Source organism: Seriola dumerili, unplaced genomic scaffold (genome assembly GCF_002260705.1).
Source record: "Seriola dumerili isolate Sdu_G_001 unplaced genomic scaffold, Sdu_1.0 BDQW01000018.1, whole genome shotgun sequence".
Classification (NCBI taxonomy): domain Eukaryota; kingdom Metazoa; phylum Chordata; class Actinopteri; order Carangiformes; family Carangidae; genus Seriola; species Seriola dumerili.
In genome coordinates this window covers 2,927,193-2,945,472 of record NW_019174273.1, presented here as the reverse complement: position 1 = coordinate 2,945,472, position 18,280 = coordinate 2,927,193, and the positions used below count along the sequence as shown (strand labels likewise).

At 41.2% G+C, this 18,280-nt stretch overlaps 1 protein-coding gene across 2 annotated transcripts; it reads right to left on the bottom strand.

Annotated features, from left to right (window-relative positions):
* Positions 1 to 231: 231 nt before the first annotated feature.
* Positions 232 to 16,556, bottom strand: gyg2 (glycogenin 2). 2 transcript variants are annotated; one of them, XM_022760799.1, is made up of 9 exons: positions 16,388 to 16,556; positions 15,018 to 15,156; positions 13,828 to 14,002; positions 7,502 to 7,664; positions 4,508 to 4,634; positions 3,952 to 4,144; positions 3,132 to 3,236; positions 1,501 to 1,629; positions 232 to 487 (listed from the first exon to the last, which is right to left on the bottom strand). In XM_022760799.1, the coding sequence occupies exons 1-9, from the start codon at positions 16,392 to 16,394 to the stop codon at positions 362 to 364; spliced, it is 1,164 nt and encodes a 387-aa protein (XP_022616520.1). In that variant the 5' UTR covers positions 16,395 to 16,556; the 3' UTR covers positions 232 to 361. The 2 variants fall into 2 exon arrangements, with proteins under 2 accessions (XP_022616520.1, XP_022616529.1); XM_022760808.1 differs by lacking the exon at positions 1,501 to 1,629.
* Positions 16,557 to 18,280: the final 1,724 nt, after the last annotated feature.

Sequence of the window (18,280 nt, the reverse complement as noted above, 5' to 3'; positions counted from 1 at the left end):
GAGAGTATGTAAAGTACATGAGATGTAAAACTACATAGAGATTAGTGAGAGGTTTTTGGTTCTTTAAACCACAAATATATCTTCTTAACGTTCAATACTTCAAAATAAAACACAGGGAAAGAGTCAAATATGGGCCTTTAAAATTAGTGAGCTGTTGGTTTTGGTGGTTTTTTAATTGGACAATGGCTGCCTAATTAAAATTCTTGACTACTTGACAAAAACAAAAAGTACTCAGTAGTGAATTCTAGTTTATTGACAGTGGCACAAAATATCAGTGGAATTTGGTGCAGTCACATGTTGGGTTCAGTCCTCATGAAGATAGTCCGGAGTGGTGCACAGGGGTGTTCTTATATGCGGTCTTCTAGTCCAGGAAGCGGTCCAGCTTCCTCTGGATGTTTTCGAAGGCGTCTCTACCCAGGTAGTCGGCCTGTCCAGCCTCCCACAGCCTGCGATGCTCCAGCTGCTCACTCTCTCTGTCTGCAGCCCTCTGCCCCGGCGAAGAGGGAGAATAACAAATCAGTCTTCAAAGAGAATTTATCACAGGGAACATCAGACTATCTTTTCAGGGGCTGAATTTGAGGTTCAAGCTCTCATCTTTTTGCACAAACAGAATAAGCAGTTCAGAATTTGTAGATTTTCATTTTTCTTTCATGTGCGTCATCTGTACACTTTCAACTAACCCATGTCTGATTGATTGCAACTCATCCCTCATCATCCTTTCAACCCTGAACAGGGAAAATCTTCTGATAAGATGTCATTTATAAAGGTTTTATTAATGGTTAACAAAGCATTAATTACTAATGCTTAATAGATGGTTAAGTAATAAGGCAATTACATTTATAGTGAACCTGTTTTAATTTACCTCCAAATGCCTAAATATGCTCCAAACATGTTTTTAAAGCGCACTGTGGTACAGCTTTGGGGTTGGGGCTACAGAGGAGTGTTACCCAAATCATCTAATCTAGAGTCAGCAGAAATGATCACAGCATCTGTGCTATCAGGGAATTTATCTGATGCCTCGTGTGAATACAAAAAATTTCATCCAAATTCATTAAGATAAAAAACAAGCTTGTATCTCCTGGATAATTTAATTCCCATATTTTATACTTGGGCGGTGACTGTTTTGTGGGGACATCACAAACTACAGGAAGTTCTGCTCAGTTTCTTAATATGGGCTGTCCATCGATTGAACACTTAGATACGTTCACAGTACTAATAAAGAACCCAGACCTGCTTTAAAATCAATGGAAATGGATATCTCACTTTATACAATATGGGACCTTAAAATATGTTTTTGGTTTATGTTATGTCCATCCATCACTTTGAATCATTTTAAGGTTTTTGTTTTATATGTATCTTTTTACCCCAGTTAATCAGTAAGTTTGGTGGCACCTTGCTAGGCATAGTTAGTGTGTACATTTTACTTTTTATCAAAGAATCTGATTTTTTCTGTATGAGAACCAGGGGGGTACAGGAGTCAGAGAGGTCAGGTTTACATACAGGATGTGTCCAAGAGTCTGCAGGTCCATGGCTGCCCTCCAACCCCACTGCACCCAAAGCTGAGCCCTGGATCTCTGTTCTCTCATGTGATCTCTCTTCCTCAAATTCTGCATCATCTGTGTGGAAAGACTACAGATAGAAAAGTCATGTTACTCATTGTAACTACAGGAGTGACATCGTAGCATCAGAGTGATGTTTAAAAGCTCCAGTCTGGCTGTGATAACACTGTTGATGCACGGTCATGGCTGTTGGGCGTGTGTCTATTCAGGCTAATCTTACAAGCTTGTATAAACACAATGCATCAAGCTGAAATGAAATGAAACAAATGGCAGAAATGCAATGAAAGGCTCAGAGGCCTGTGGCAGATAATGGGCTCCGTGTCCCTGTGTTCTTCTTTTCTGCTGGAGTCAAGCGCAGTCAAGCAGAAACACTCATAAATTAACAGTCTCATCTACTGGAACTAACAAGAGGCACTCGAGCTGCCTAATAACCCACCATAATAATCACCATGATATATTATAAACACCAGCAGCTATGCTGATAAGGTCATTCATTAGGCTAATTAATAGATTGATTAGCAATTATTTCTAATGACTACTTACTAAGCTTCACAGTAAATATGTGACTTTAAATTAAAGGGGGCATATTATGCTCATTTACAGGTTCATGCTTTTATTTGGTGCTACTAGCTTACATGCTTTAAAGGTCCCATATCCCACAAAGGAGGATGTCCATGAGCTGATTGTTTAATATATGTTCATGCTGTGAAAGTATCAAAGTGCTCAGTCAGAGAAATGCACACAGCCTGTATTCAAAAACTGAGCCTTAAAACCAGCCGTCAGGACTTCCTGAACTTTGTGATATCACAACAAAGCAGTCACTGCCCTCAGCCCCACCCACCCAGACCCAATCCTCTTCTGATTGGTTGACTGTTTTCTGAGTTATCCAATAAAAAATACAGCAGAATTCAGGTAATCACTCAGAGAAAACAAATCCTGCAAGGTTGAATGGCGAAGAGCGATGACTGCTTTGTTATGACATCACAATGTTCAGGAAGTCCTGACAGCTTGTTATACGGCTCAGCTTCTGAAAACAGGATGTGTGGACTGAGCGCTTTGATACTTTCACAGTATTAATATTGAACCTAGACCTACTTTATAATCAAAAAACACACAGACATCTACCTTTAACTATATATTTTAACCAGATCAAGGATTTTAGTCATCGGCCATCTGGATTTTAAGTTATCAGAGAAAAAATACTCAGCAAACTTAAGCAGCAGCTTGGCTCGCAGCCCCTGTGAGACACCCATGTCTATTGAACGTTTCTACTGGAATTCATAACTGATTAATCGTTTAAGTCAATCTTCAAGCATAAGTGACAAATATTTGATGGTTCCAACTTCAAAGAGAAAGCTTCAACAAAACAGCAGCTTTCAGAATTATGACTTTGGAGTGAGAAGTTATGGTTTCGAAAACTGAATTTAGTTTTTTTATGTATTGCTGAGGTACTGTGCTTTCACACATACAAAAACACACATTCATAAAGATACTACAACCAAAAAAAATCTAATATCCAACAGTGACACAACAGAAAAGTAAACAGATCAATAATGTGGTGTCTCAGTTTACCATCTTTGATTCAGACAGTGCAGTCGGGGGTGAAAAATGTGCGAGCAGTGACTCGGAGCTGTCCAGGTTTTCTTTAAACGGCATCTTGGCTTCGGGTTCTCGGATCTGCGAAACAAGGGAGGATGTTGAGTGCTGGGACCACAACCAAGACCAGGACTGGGCAGCCATGTGTCGCGTTTGGCTTCCAGTCTGCATGTTTACGCTCAAGCCAAACTCTCCACAGCAGCTTATGTAACTGATTAGCAAACCTTCAGCTACGGAGGGGGGAAGTCATCAGTAAGTGTGCTGATGGAGGGTTTGGCGGCAAAACCTGCAGGGCGTCTGCCAAACATGGCCGACTTCCTACTCTGTACAGCGTTGAGTGACACCGCTGAAGATTACACTTAAAATCATATAAATCCTATAAAAATGCCCAAATACTCATTACAGCATAGACTGTGGCTTCATCTGCCACTGAAAATAATCCCCAGCACTATTGTCCTGTTTGAGTTCTGACATCTGTTAGAAACTACAGTGACCAGTTATTTTAGGAACTATATATTTATATATGTTTAGAAATATTCACCTATGAGCTTGGAAAAGCAAGCACAATTATTTCAACAACAAAAAAAAATTTCTAAAACAAAATGAAATAAAATAAAATTTTGTGAAAATGTAGAAAAATAATGTTTCACAAACAAAAAAATTAACAATGTGAAAATTTATTTCATAATTTATTCTTCCACAAAAATGTTTTTGTTGAAAAAAAAGGCAAGTGATTTTTTTTTCTTGGGGTTCACTTGCTTCTCATGGAGTTCTAACATCACATAGATCTTGGTACCTGCTGTGGTTTCTCCCAGTCTTGACTGGGCTGTTTCCCTGGTGTAGATGGTGTTGTGTGACTGAGGTATTCCTTCCACCAAAGAGTCACAAACTGCTCCATGGCGTGTGAGTGGTCATCATCCCTCTGGCTGCTGGAACTCCAGGGTTTCACTGGTCCCAGGAAATGGACAATCTTTGCATTATGGCCAAACCTGGAGGTACAAAAACCATCAGATTTATTTTCAGTTTTGGGTTTTCTGCTCCGATCTGTACCAATATAATTTGGTTTCCATGAAGATATATCAGACTAGCATCAGTCAGTTCCATTCTAATTCAATGGAAAGATACAAGTGGATGCAAATGGACATATTTTCATGTTAAAAGACTCATTTTTTATGCAGTTCAAAGCTTCCTCCAAAAAGCATCGCTTGGAAGCTTTGCCTTTCAGATGAAATAATTCATAACTAAGGCAGACTGAAACTGGGGTTAACCCTAATCCACAATCAGAATTGAGATGTATCCTTCCTCCTCTGAGTGTAATGAAAATCAGCCACAGGTGGTGCAGACACACTCACTGCTGGAAAGCAGGGAGGTAGCTGTAGATGGAGCTGGCGCTGAGGTTGTACACAAACGGTAAGTGTTTACTGATGTCTTCCACTGGCCAGCCACTGAAGAAGGAGTTCAACAGGCCCTGATCCCCTCCTGAGAGCAACAGACACAGCAAGGGAGGGGGGCAGGGGGCGATAGAACATATGGGATAGAAAAACTGTTGTTGCATTTACAAGAAAAAAGGTTATAATACATCCTCTGAGCAGCACTACATCCTCAGGTCAGATTAGAGGCTACAGTGACTTGTTATTCGAAAGTGATGAGACAGGCCAGGGCTAGTTGGTTTGCATGATAACTGCAGCATAAAACTTAATTCCTTTACTCACTAAGGGCCTGATTTACTAAAGCTTTGCGTGCGTAAAAACGTGCGCAAACGCGACAGCACGCGCAAACACATGTTGATGCTGATCTACCAACCGGGCGCACCGAGGATTGCGTCTGTCAGTCGGGCAAAATAACAGGCGCTATCCATTTTGTGCTTCTGCCTTCATGAATATGCAATATAAGCGTGACTGCCACAACGCGTGAAATATTGGGAGGAGTAGATGCAAATAGAATCATTTTGCGCACGCAATGTGATTTACCAAACCTCAAACTAATGGCGCTGATTATTTTTGCGTCTATATTTAGCAGGTTTGAAAGTCAAGTCTCAGGCTACCTGGCACAGCCGTGCGCACAGATGGCTGCGGTCATTGTTGCAAGGAGGCGGCGTAGGCACGACACGCAACGGAGAGAACGCATCTTTTCTGTTCGTGTCACTCTTTGGAATGGCAGAAGAAAAAATAATCGAGACATATCGGTTATCCGGTGATGCAAAACAAAAAAAGTCATTCGTTCAGTTCAGAAAATCCTTAAATAATAAATGTTGCATCATAATGTCAAGTGTTTCTTGTTTGTGCTATTTTGACAAAACCAAAAACTCACATTTTTATGTACTAAAGCCCACTTTCTTTTAGACATAGGAAACATTTAGTTCGGCCTAGTTCCTGTCATTTTTTCCTGAAACTTAAAACAAATGAAAACGCACACACTTCTGCGCCCCTGCTGGAACGCACACAAAAAAAAACCCTTTTGGCAATTACGCTTTTCCATTGCACAGCTAAAGAACGTTCATGACGCACGTTCATGTCTTATGTGGTGTACCTGAATGAATTAAAAATATTCCCAGTATCCCAGTAATCTGCTCATCACAGAACGTCAGCTGCACCTGCTGTTCAATGGGAGACAGAGGGTCCTCCTCCGCCGGTCCCCCACCTGTTTTATTTGCCGATTTGTTATTCTGTGCGATTTTTTCCTTTGTTCTTCTACGAATGTCTTGCCACCTTTTCTTCATTTCATCCGGTGTTCTTTTGGTTTTCCCCACAGCATTAACCTTGTCACAGATTGCCTCCCATATTGCGTTCCTCCTAATAACGGTTAAATTCCTTTGCTATAACTCAGAAATGTGCTTGTTTGCCTCTTGTACCAGCACCTCCAATTCCGGTCCAATTGGATCTGCTCGTTTGCATTCGCCACGGTGAACACCCTTAACTCGCGCAAAATCCTCATTTAAATAGGGCCGGCTCGATCACTTTTGCGCCTGTAGTCAACTGCGCTGTTAATCTAAGTAAATCACTCGCAAAGCCCAAACAGGCAGCGCGTGCAATCTATCCGTGTGCGCACGCAATTTAGCACTCTTTGGGCCTGATTTACTAAGATCCCAAATAAAGAGCGCTAAATTGCGTGCGCACACGGATAGATTGCGCGCCTTTATTGCAAGCACATTTCTGAGTTATAGCAAAGGAATTTAACCGTTATTAGGAGGAATGCAATATGGGAGGCAATCTGTGACAAGGTTAATGCTGTGGGGAAAACTAAAAGAATGAAATGAAGAAAATGTGGCAAGACATTCGTAGAAGAACAAAGGAAAAAATCGAACAGAATAACAAATCGGCAAATAAAACAGGTGGGGGACCGGCGGAGGAGGACCCTCTGTCTCCCATTGAACAGCAGGTGCAGCTGACGTTCTGTGATGAGCAGATTACTGGGATACTGGGAATATTTTTAATTCATTCAGGTACACCACGTGCGTCATGAACGTTCCAGCAGGGGCGCAGAAGTGTGTGCGTTTTCATTTGTTTTAAGTTTCAGGAAAAAATGACAGGAACTGGGGCCGAACTAAATGTTTCCTATGTCTAAAAGAAAGTGGGCTTTAGTACATAAAAATGTGAGTTTTTGGTTTTGTCAAAATAGCACAAACAAGAAACACTTGACATTATGATGCAACATTTATTATTTAAGGATTTTCTGAACTCTGAACGAATGACTTTTTGTGTTTGCGCGTGCTGTCGCGTTTGCGCACGTTTTTACGCACGCGAAGCTTTAGTAAATCAGGCCCTGAGAGTTGTCTCCAGAGATGGAAGGCAACCCTCTTCAGCATGTTAACCAGCTAGCCCTGGCCCATCTCCTCACTTTCCAAAGGCAAATCACTGTAGCCTCCAATCTGCCCTCAAGATATAGTGCTGCTCAGAGGACGTATTATGTCTTGTCTTGTAAACGCAACAAGTTGTCAAGGCTGGTAAGTAATCAGCTGTTGCTATACTGATGCTAATGTTGGCTATGTAGCAAAAGCAAAACTTTGAAAAAGCTTCTTTAAAGAAATATGAATGCAAGGACATTTCAAGCATATACTTTTATTTATTTAATCATTTCCATTTTGTTTTATTTTGTGAGGTGACAAGTGTAAATAATTGCAGACTTATGACAGGCTATCAAAAATATTAAATGTTGCGCAGTCTTTCTGAACTGTCAGCTGTGATACATACTGCCAATATACTGTACAGTGTCTGGGCTGAGTTATGAGATCAGAACTAATAAACAAACATATTTCCTTGCCTCTGCTTTTCATTTGGTATGAAAATATGTATTCAGAGCACACAGCATTCTCCGCTTGTCAGTCTGAACATGTACACATGTGTTACCATCAAAGCTGCCATGCTGCAGGGCATGATCCATGAGCCTGGTGTGGGTGTGGAGGGACGGTCTGAGGACAAGGACGCCCGAGTTGAAGCAGTCCGGCCAGCCGGGATCAGGAGCCGCCGATAGCTCGTCTCTCTCGAACAGCTCATCCACGTTACACAGAACCTGACAGGAAACAGTCGATCAGAGGTCAAAGTGGGTCGTCTGAATTCTGCAATGGTGCATGTGTAGCTGTGAGTATATACACACTATGGGCCTGATTTACTAAAGCTTTGCGTGCGTAAAAACGTGCGCAAACGCGAAAGCACGCGCAAACACATGTTGATGCTGATCTACCAACCGGGCGCACCGAGGATTGCGTCTGTCAGTCGGGCAAAATAACAGGCGCTATCCATTTTGCGTTTCTGCCTTCATGAATATGCAATATAAGCGTGCCTGCCAGAACGCACAAAATATCAGGAGGAGTAGATGCAAATAGAATCATTTTGCGCACGCAATGTGATTTACCAAACCTCAAACTAATTGCGCTTATTATTTTTGCGTCTATATTTAGCACGTTTGAAAGTCAAGTCTTAGGGCCTGATTTACTAAGATCCCAAATAAAGAGCGCTAAATTGCGTGCGCACACGGATAGATTGCGCGCGCTGCCTGTTTGGGCTTTGCGAGTGATTTACTTAGATTAACAGTGCAGTTGACTACAGGCGCAAAAGTGATCGAGCCGGCCCTATTTAAATGAGGATTTTGCGCGAGTTAAGGGTGTTCACCGTGGCGAATGCAAATGAGCAGATCCAATTGGACCGGAATTGGAGGTGCTGGTACAAGAGGCAAACAAGCACATTTCTGAGTTATAGCAAAGGAATTTAACTGTTATTAGGAGGAATGCAATATGGGAGGCAGTCTGTGACAAGGTTAATGCTGTGGGGGAAACCAAAAGAACACCTGAAACATGAAGAAAAAGTGGCAAGACATTCGTTAGAAGAACAAAGGAAAAAATCGCACAGAATAACAAAATGGGCAAATTAAAACAGGTGGAGGACCGGCGGAGGAGGACCCTCTGTCTCCCATTGAACAGCAGTGCACTGACGTTCTTGATAGCAATTACTGGGATACTGGGAATTTTTAATTCATTCAGGTACACCACATAAGACATGAACGTGCGTCAATGAACGTTCCAGCAGGGGCGCAGAAGTGTGTGCGTTTTCATTTGTTTTAAGTTTCAGGAAAAAATGACAGGAACTTGGGCGACTAAATGTTTCCTATGTCTAAAAGAAAGTGGGCTTTAGAACATAAAAATGTAAGTTTTTGGTTTTGTCAAAATAGCACAAACAAGAAACACTTGACATTATATGCAACATTTATTATTTAAGGATTTTGTGAACTCTGAACGAATGACTTGTTTTTTTTTTTCAAGGATCATTGCATCGCGGATAACTGATATGTCTGCGATTATTTTTTCTTCTGCCATTCCCAAAAAGAGTGACAAAACAGAAAAAAGATGCGTTCTCTCCGTTGCGTGTCGTGCCTACGCCGCCTCCTTGCAACAATGACCGCAGCCATCTGTTGCGCACGGCTGTGCCAGGTAGCCTAGAGACTTGACTTTCAAAACTGCTAAATATAGACGCAAAAATAATCAGCGCAATTAGTTTAGGTTTGTAAATCACATTGCGTGCGCAAAATGATTCTATTTGCATCTACTCCTCCCAATATTTTGCGCTTCTGGCAGGCATTATATGTATCATTCGATACGCATGAAACTGCACATAGCGATCACTGCAATATTAGCGCAGAGCGTGCATATTTCTGTACCGCGACGCGCACCTCTCCGTCCCGGTTGGTAGATCAGCATCAACATGTGTTTGCGCGTGCTGTCGCGTTTGCGCACGTTTTTACGCACGCAAAGCTTTAGTAAATCAGGCCCTTAGGCAGGCAACGGAGAGAATGCATCTTTTTCGTTCGTGTCACTCTGAATGGCAGAAAAAAAATAAATCGAGACATATCGGTTATCCGGCGATGCCATTTTGGAGCTTCTCCGTGAAGTAGGAGCTGATTTGGATCCAGTCAAAGGAGGGGATCATGCAGTGCCTGCTATGAAACTCAGAAAATGTGCTTGTTTGCCTCTTGTACCAAGCACCTCCAACTCCGGTGCTTCAAATTTTCCTTTTGCGCTTCCGTTGGATCTGCTCGTTTGCATTCGCCACAGTGAAACCCCTTAACTCGCGCAAAATCCTCATTTAAATAGGGTGGCTCAATCACTTTTGCACCTGTAGTCAATTGCGCTGTTAATCTAAGTAAATCACCCTCAAGCCCCGAACAGGCAGCGCGCGCAATCTATCCGTGTGCGCACGCAATTTAGCGCTCTTTAATTGGGATCTTAGTAAATCAGGCCCTATGTGTGTTAGAACAGGTAAAAGCATTGTGAAGGCTGTTATAGATACTTTTAGATTGAAACTGCCATCAGACAGGTCACTCTTTCAATGGGTCAGCTCATGAAGAATAAAACATATTTACTCCCCTGTAGTGGTATATCCCTGCAGAAGGATTTTGGCTTCCAATGTTTTGTACTTGTTCAGGTTTCCACCCCAGTACAGTGTAGCTAAATGTAATCTAGTTTTGTGCTGAAAAAAGACCATTAGGAAACTATTTGAGGTGCCATTGCCTTAGAGAACATCACAAATGCCATAAATTATTGCAGAGTAATTAAGTCCTATTGTTTCCAAGTGGATTATTTAAAAATAGAATTCTTTAAAACTTTGTTGTAGTTTTTTTAATTGCCTCCGCTTCGTCTGTTTGTATTTGATGAATTACTGTGGGCAAGAAAGTCTCAAATTTGCATAGACATAAATAAAACTTTTTTTTATCTATTTTGTGAACTTACCCTTTGTGAATCTGGCTATTGTCTCACGTTATTGTCTCTGCTACCAAACATGGTTGGTGGCAAGAGCTTCAGCCATTGTTGTCTTTATAGTACAAGAGGTTATAATACGTCCTCTTAGTGGCACTACATCTTCAGGGCATATTGGAGGCTGCAGTGAGTTGCTAATGGAAAGTGATGAAACGGGCCCAGGCTAGCTGGGTAGCATGCTAACTTCAGCATAAATCTTCATTCCTTTACTTGCTAAGAGCTGTCTGAAAGCAACCCTCTTCTTTTGCTTCTATTTCTATCACTTCTTTTCTACTACTGAAGTTAGGATGCTAACCAGCTAGCTCTTGCCCAGTCTCATCACTTTCCAATACCGAGTAGCTGTAGTGTAGAATGAGTACAGACATACTTTGTCTCTCTTTATACTACATCACTGCACTTTTTCATTTGCTCCTATTGTAATTACTATGACCACTAGACGTCGCCTAGCAACAAAACCTATGGGTCATAATAACCTGCTGCACTGTGGGCTCGATTTTGACAAGAGGACAGTTCCCCCTAACCAGAACCCTTACCTGAAGACCCAAAGAAAAGTGAACCTATCCTTTACACCCCTTGGACATCATTGTACCCAAACTGAAAGGAACTGAGAGTGGTGACTAGAATGACCACTTATCCTAAGACATCTATTCAAGTTCACATATGTTCACGAGCAGATCCAATTGGATCGGAATTGGAGGTGCTGGTACAAGAGGCAAACAAGCACATTTCTGAGTTATAGCAAAGGAATTTAACCGTTATTAGGAGGAATGCAATATGGGAGGCAGTCTGTGACAAGGTTAATGCTGTGGGGGAAACCAAAAGAACACCAGATGAAATGAAGAAAAGGTGGCAAGACATTCGTAGAAGAACAAAGGGAAAAAATCGAACAGAATAACAAATGGCAAATAAAACAGGTGGAGGACCGGCGGAGGAGGACCCTCTGTCTCCATTAGACAGGCAGGTGCAGCTGACGTTCTGTGATGAGCAGATTATCGTGGATACCTGGGAATTTTTTAATCTTCAGGTACACCACATAAGACATGAACGTGCGTCATGAAACGTTTCCAGCAGGGGCGCAGAAGTGTGTGCTTCGTTTCATTTGTGTTTTTAAGTTTCAGAAAAAATGACAGGAACCTGGGAAAATTCTATGCTAAAAAGCATGCGACATAAATGTTTCCTATGTCTAAAAGAAGTGGGACTTTAGTAAATTAAAAAATTGGGTTTTTGTTTTGTCAAAATAGCACAAACAAGAAACACTTGCACATTATGATGCAACATTTATTATTTAAGGATTTTCTCTCTGATATTTTTTCTCGATATTCATTTTTTCTTCTTGCTGCCATTCCAAAAGAGTGACACGAACAGAAAAGATGCTGTTCTCTCCGTTGCGTGTCGTGCCTACGCCGCCTCCTTGCAACAATGACCGCAGCCCATCTCGTGTCGCCACGGCTGTGCCAGGTAGCTAAGACTTGACTTCAAAACGTGCCTAAATATATTCGCAAAAAATAATCAGCGCCAATTAGTTGTAAAATAAAGGAACGGATTTGGTATTAAAATCACCACTTGCAAATCAGTCGCGCATAGAAATAGAATTCCTTATTTTGCATCTACTCCTTCCAATATTTCGCGCCGAGTCTCATAAGATTAAGCTAGGTTCAGTCGCTATCCATGAACTGCAAATCGATACGAAGGCAGAAGCCAAAATAGAGATAGCGCCTGCTCTATTTTGCCGACTGACAGAACGCAAATCCTCCGTGCGCTAACCGTTGTTGTAGATCTCGCATCAAACATGTGTTTTTGCTGCCGTCTGTGTCGCGTTTTGCCGCACGTTTCTTACGCACGTCAAAGCTTTAGTATAATCAGGCCCTTAAGCAGTGGCAAACGGAAAAGAGGAATGACATTACTATTTCTGTCTCGAGCGATCGATCAACTACTCGCAAATGGCAGATGATACAGAAAAAACAAAAAAAATTAATACGAGAGGGCGTATCGGTTATCCGGCGATGCCATTTTGGAGCTTCTCCGTGAAGTAGGAGCTGATTTGGATCCAGTCACAAGGAGGAGTCATGCAGTGCCTGCTATGAAACTCAGAAATGTGCTTGTTTGCCTCTTGTACCAGCACCTCCAATTCCGTCGCTTCAAATTTGCTTTTGCGCTTCCGTTGGATCTGCTCGTTTGCATTCGCCACAGTGAAACCCCTTAACACTGTGGGCTCGATTTTGACAAGAGGACAGTTCCCCCTAACCAGAACCCTTACCTGAAGACCCAAAGAAAAGTGAACCTATCCTTTACACCCCTTGGACACAAGGAGTGGTGACTAGAATGACCACTTATCCTAAGACATCTATTCAAGTTCACATATGTTCGCATATGTGCCTCAGTGCATGTATGACTCTATCTTCTCCTGTGTTTACTGAGCTTGGTCTTCAAACATACCTGTTTCAGCTGACATGAGAACATGTTTGCACTGACTAAACAACATCCTCCAAGACATGTCCTCCAACATGAGTATTCGTATTGATTTCAATCAGAACATGTTTGACTTTGTTGACCGACACTGACATGTTGGCCAACACTTCAGAGCATGAATGGAGAATGAACTTTAACTGTTGCCTCTGGTAGTAACCTTTAGTTTGACCAATCAGTCAGTTCACATGCTTTTACAGTGATTTGTGCAATGTCTGCTGAGGCACAGGACCACTCTATTTACACTGAGCTCTCTGTGTTTGTTTCGAGGGATTAATCCTCCGAAGAGTGATCAAAGCTGTGGATTGAAATGTGTACAACACAATAAAAAGGAATAAATGAAGGATTCATCCATCTTTAAGGTTTTAGGCTTATGTATATAATTGTTACTTTTGGTTGTTAGAAGCATGAATCCTCTCAGGCATTAGAGTGGTAGTGATACTTTTCATACCACAAACATTTCTGGCACCTTTATCAGCCATAGTATTAATGGCTTCATTGAAGGTCACATATTTTATTTTATTTATTATTTATTTCATGTTTTATTTGAAGTGTTGATCCATAAGAAGATATATTTGTGGTTTTAAGAACCAAAAACCATCTCAGTGTTGTTTTACATCTTCTCTCTCAGGCTCCTCTCTGGAGCTCTAGTAACAACCGGTCGGTTAGCCAATCAGAAGAGAGGAGGCTCTGAGCCTGTCCTCTGATTGGCTGACTGTTTTTGGAGTGATCTAATAGAAATATGGCAGATTTCGGGAAACGCTCCTAATGGCTCGTTTTAAGGCTCAGTTTCTGAATACAGGCTGTTCTCTGTGGACTGAGCGCTTTCATACTTTCACAGTATTAATATAGAACTTAGACCTGCTTTATTATCAAATATGGACATCTACCTTTACACTATGTACAATCACAATAATGCAGTCAACATACTGTATATTATTGTATGTTAAGTGGACTCACAAGTGTATCAGCATCTAGAAAGACACACTTGCTGTACTGTGTCAGGGTCCAGCAGTGGATCTTGGTGAAAGTAATGCCGAGCTCGGGACGTCCCAGCAGAGACAGATGGAGGTGGTCCTCACTGTCCATCACATCCACGATGATGACCTCATCAAACACGCTCTCAAGGGCAAGCCTGTTGGATAAGGGTACATACAGTATGGCTAGGGAACTGTTGGTATGGTAGCCACTGTTACCAGGGAACAAGAGGTTATATGACAGTATTAAAAAGTTGTTGGTTTATGGTTCTACACAAAAAAATACCTAATAAACGTTATAAATGAAGCATAGTCAGCCTTAAGTACGGGAGGGTGATCAAACGATCTTATATTGTAAACAACCTTTCTTTGGCACGTGATCTACTTTTCAGATCAATAAAAGGTGCTGTATGTGGATATATAATTCTAAAAGTTCAATCAATAGCTAAACTGCTGGCCCGCAAACGGCAGTCCTTGTTCTGCTCTGAAGCCTCCGCAAGCTTGGAGAAGCGGAATATTAACCGGTTCTCCACCTGAACAGAAGAAGAACTAGCATCACCAGTTGTAGCGCAAAATGGTGGAGTTACACTCCGTCCTGCAGGGAGGGAAACAGGAAGTGGGACTAGCTATGGCTAGCTGGTTAGCAACGACTGAAGTTCAAATGAATACTCTATATGAACCAGGCAAAAAGTGTGATTGGTTGTGACACAGTTAGTAAACAGAAAACAGCATCGTGGGCAAAGAGTAGCATCAAAGATACGAATCACAACTTCCTTTCAGGAATTCAGGATAAAATCAGAGCGGAAACAAGATGTAAAGATTTGTGAGTTGGGCCTTTAACCTTGAGTTGAAGTGAGTTGAAAGCTTTGTCTCCAGGCAAAACTAATGTGATGTGAACTTGTGATCACGAGTTCGACTAAATCAGTGAGGATATTCGCATGTCTGATCGTGGATTGTGATTCTACCCAGAAAGGTTGTCATATGATCTTTCGCCCAAGCTACAGAGCAGAACAAGAAGCCAGCTGCAGTTAGCTTAGCAGCTTAGCATTTATCAATGGGCTGGTTAGCAGTGACTGAACTTAATTGAACTAAACTTACAAGATCATCAGATTGCCCACCCCTAGGACAGTGTGTGTCCATATCAGGAAATCTAGGAACCTGTCCCACACTCACCTTGACTGTTGTGAGACGTTTGGCGTGACCATGACGACGATGCTGCGAGTTGTCCCATGCCGCCGTAAACTCCTGGCCACCACTGTGGCACCCATGCAGTAGGAGTCTGTGGTTGCCAGGGTGACGAAGGCCTCACCAGCTGTAGAGTGATCAGATGACAGGATTAGACTGAGGCTCTTCATACTTTCACAGTATTAATATGGAACCTGGACCTGCTTTATATTCAAAGAAAACATGCATCTATCTTTATACGTTATGGAACTTTAAATTCAGCACTTGAGTAAATGTATAGTTTCTTTCTATTTATAATCAAAAAATAAGCTTGCTGTCACCTTCTCTCCTTTTTGTCATGACCTGTCAAGTGACTTCAGTTCATGGTTCCTTGTCTTTAATGTTTCCCTGTGTTTCCTGTTTTATTTTGGTAACCATTGTCTTGTCTCGTTTCAGATCCCACATCCTGTCAAGTTTCCCTCCTGTGTGATTACTTAATGTTTTTCACCTGTGTCTCATTGTCTCCCCTGCCTTAGAGTATTTTAGTCCTTGTCTTCCCCTCATTAGTTGCCAGATCGTCTTCACCCCCCGTGTGAGTGTTCCAGCATTCTCTCATGTAGTCTCTCGTGTTTATGTGATTTTTACCTGCTTTTTGATCATCGATTTTTGCCTGATGATTTTGATACTTCTGCCAGATTGACTGATCACTTTTGCCCTGGTTTTGGACTGATACAAACTCTGAACCTGACCCTCATCTGAGTCCGCTATGTGGGTCCACATCTTGTGTGTGTCTGACACTTTTCTCTTTCCCCCATCCAGCGTATAAAGTGGGACACACACACACGCGAGCGAAATAATAATAATAATGAATAGTGCTTTGATTTGTTATATTTAGACAAGTTGGTTATTCCTGTAAGATTTTGCTTCGTTTCACTGTCGTCAAACTAATTGATCAGTTCATCTTATCAATCAGTGATCAGCTTTTTAGTTGCTTATAAACATGTAGCTATATATAAATCCACATTAATCTGATTAATCATTTGGTTTGTCCATTGAATGTAATCAGTATTTCTGTATTTATTTCCATTATGGTGTTAATATAGGGGGGGAAACAAGCATCAGTTTCCTGGCCTGCAGTCAGGTGCAGAGGTATGTAACCTTTTGTCTGGGCTGCGTGTTGTGTTACAGTGTGGAGGAGTCACACTGGGTCACTACAGTATTTTCATCATTTAAAAACTCACAGAGAGAATTACAGCTCAGCTCCCAGGGTTCAGGTTATAGAAGCGTGATTTTTATTTATTAAACTTAATGAACCTGTGCGGAGGTCAACCAACGGAACTTTGAAACTGTATGTGTTCATGTGAAATAAAGTCACCTACCTGACATGTTTGACCTTGTGTAAATCCAGTTACTTCACTGATCCACAGCTCAGCTCCTCTCATACGGTCTCGTAGGTGCAGTCAATCACAGATCCAGATGACAAGTCGCATCTTTGTGCCAGCTGCTACTGGAACCTAAATACTGAGGGGATGAATTACTGTGTGACGCTTGCACATAAAGTCATTTGAAGTCTGTTTTTAACAGCCGAGGGAAGTGTGTGTGTGTGTGTGTGTGTGCGCTTATCTGTTTGTTCAACTGGTCGTTCAACTAGTAGAAGGTTGGCTTTGTCTTGTTGTGCAACAGAGTTGAGCTTCACAGTGTGTTCACTTTCACTTTCCACATGTCAGTGCTGCAGGAAATCAACATACACTCTACCACACTCACATCTCATTACAGTGAGATGCTGCTTTACACTCATGAAAAAAATCCCAACTTTTTTTCAGAGCTTTTGCATGGTCTTCATCAGTGATTGGCCTTTGCAGAGTTCCCATGGAGATGGATGTGTTGACATGTGAGCTGTTATAAGTTCAAAGAACTTTTAGGACTCAAAGGTAAAGGAAGTGATAAGGACAAAAAAAACAGAAATCAGAGGATCTGAGTTTGGATTTTTTTTTTTTTTTTTTAACTATAAGATTAAGATTGAACTTTCTGTTTGTTTTTACTAAACACATAAAGTCAGATATATCCTAACTGGAAATGAACCTATAGAACAGACAAGTGTAACCCAGGTAACCCAGTCAAAAGTCATCTTGCCTGTCATCTTGCTCTGTCATGTGGGCCAATCAGAAGTCCCTTTTCCTTGAGTTTGTCCCGCCTTTTCCTCTGTGTGATTTGCCTCACCTGCATTGATTGCCTTCACTCACTACATGCACTGCTGATTGAACACTGCTCTGTGAACAAACATTTTGGATTTGGTGGTTTATTGATGATTTGGTGTATGGACATATGAACATGGACATTTGAACTTTCCTGGGAAAAACTTACTATTCTGTGAATAACTGAATACTTAATTTTAGTGTTGTTTTTTTTTGTTTGTTGTTATTCTTGATATTATTCAAGTGTTTTTTGTTGAAATATTTAATACAACCGGTTTAACTTAATCCATTCAGTCTCCTGTGTTTTATTAATTTTCAACTACAGCTCCATAGACGAACCTACACTAGCCCATTCCATATCATCCATATTTCTACATCACTTTCTTTAACCTCTCATAAGTGTTACACAAGCACATGATCATACATTTACAAAAGAAGCGCAAAACATCACATAGGAATATTTGCAAATAGTTAGAACACAGACATGCAGAACCCCTGAAGGGCAAGTGAAAAAATGTTTTTAGCCTCTTTTTTTCCCTTAGAAAAATGGTCCTGGCAAAATAAAAAATCACTTCAGGGATTCTGAAAGTCCCATGATTTTAATTATAACTTAAATAATTAACAGTGTTTTAACAAACTCTAAGCTGTTAGCCAGTTTAGCAGTTTAGTGATCAGGGTGATCCCTCAGATCATCTTTAGACAGCTACCGAGCAGCAGCAGGGACCTGAGTAGTTGCTGAGTGTAAATCATTGACAGGGAGGGAGAAAACAGTCATGAAAAAATGATCAACCATAAAACATAAAGTTAGGGAAAAACATGTTTTCTTGAAACAAGTTGGGCCCTTAATACCAATCAATCATGGTGTCAATCTTTTAATGGCTCCTTCCAGCAGGAAAATGCTCCATGTCTCAAATTGGTTTCATCGACATGACAGTGAGTTCAGTAAATTCAGAGCCCCCCACCCCCCGTCTCCAGATCTAAATACAGTATGTGTTATATAACTATGGTTGTATTTATGTAGGATGTATTTATGTAACGTAGGTCAGTAGTTCCCAACCTTTTCCACCTCATGACCAA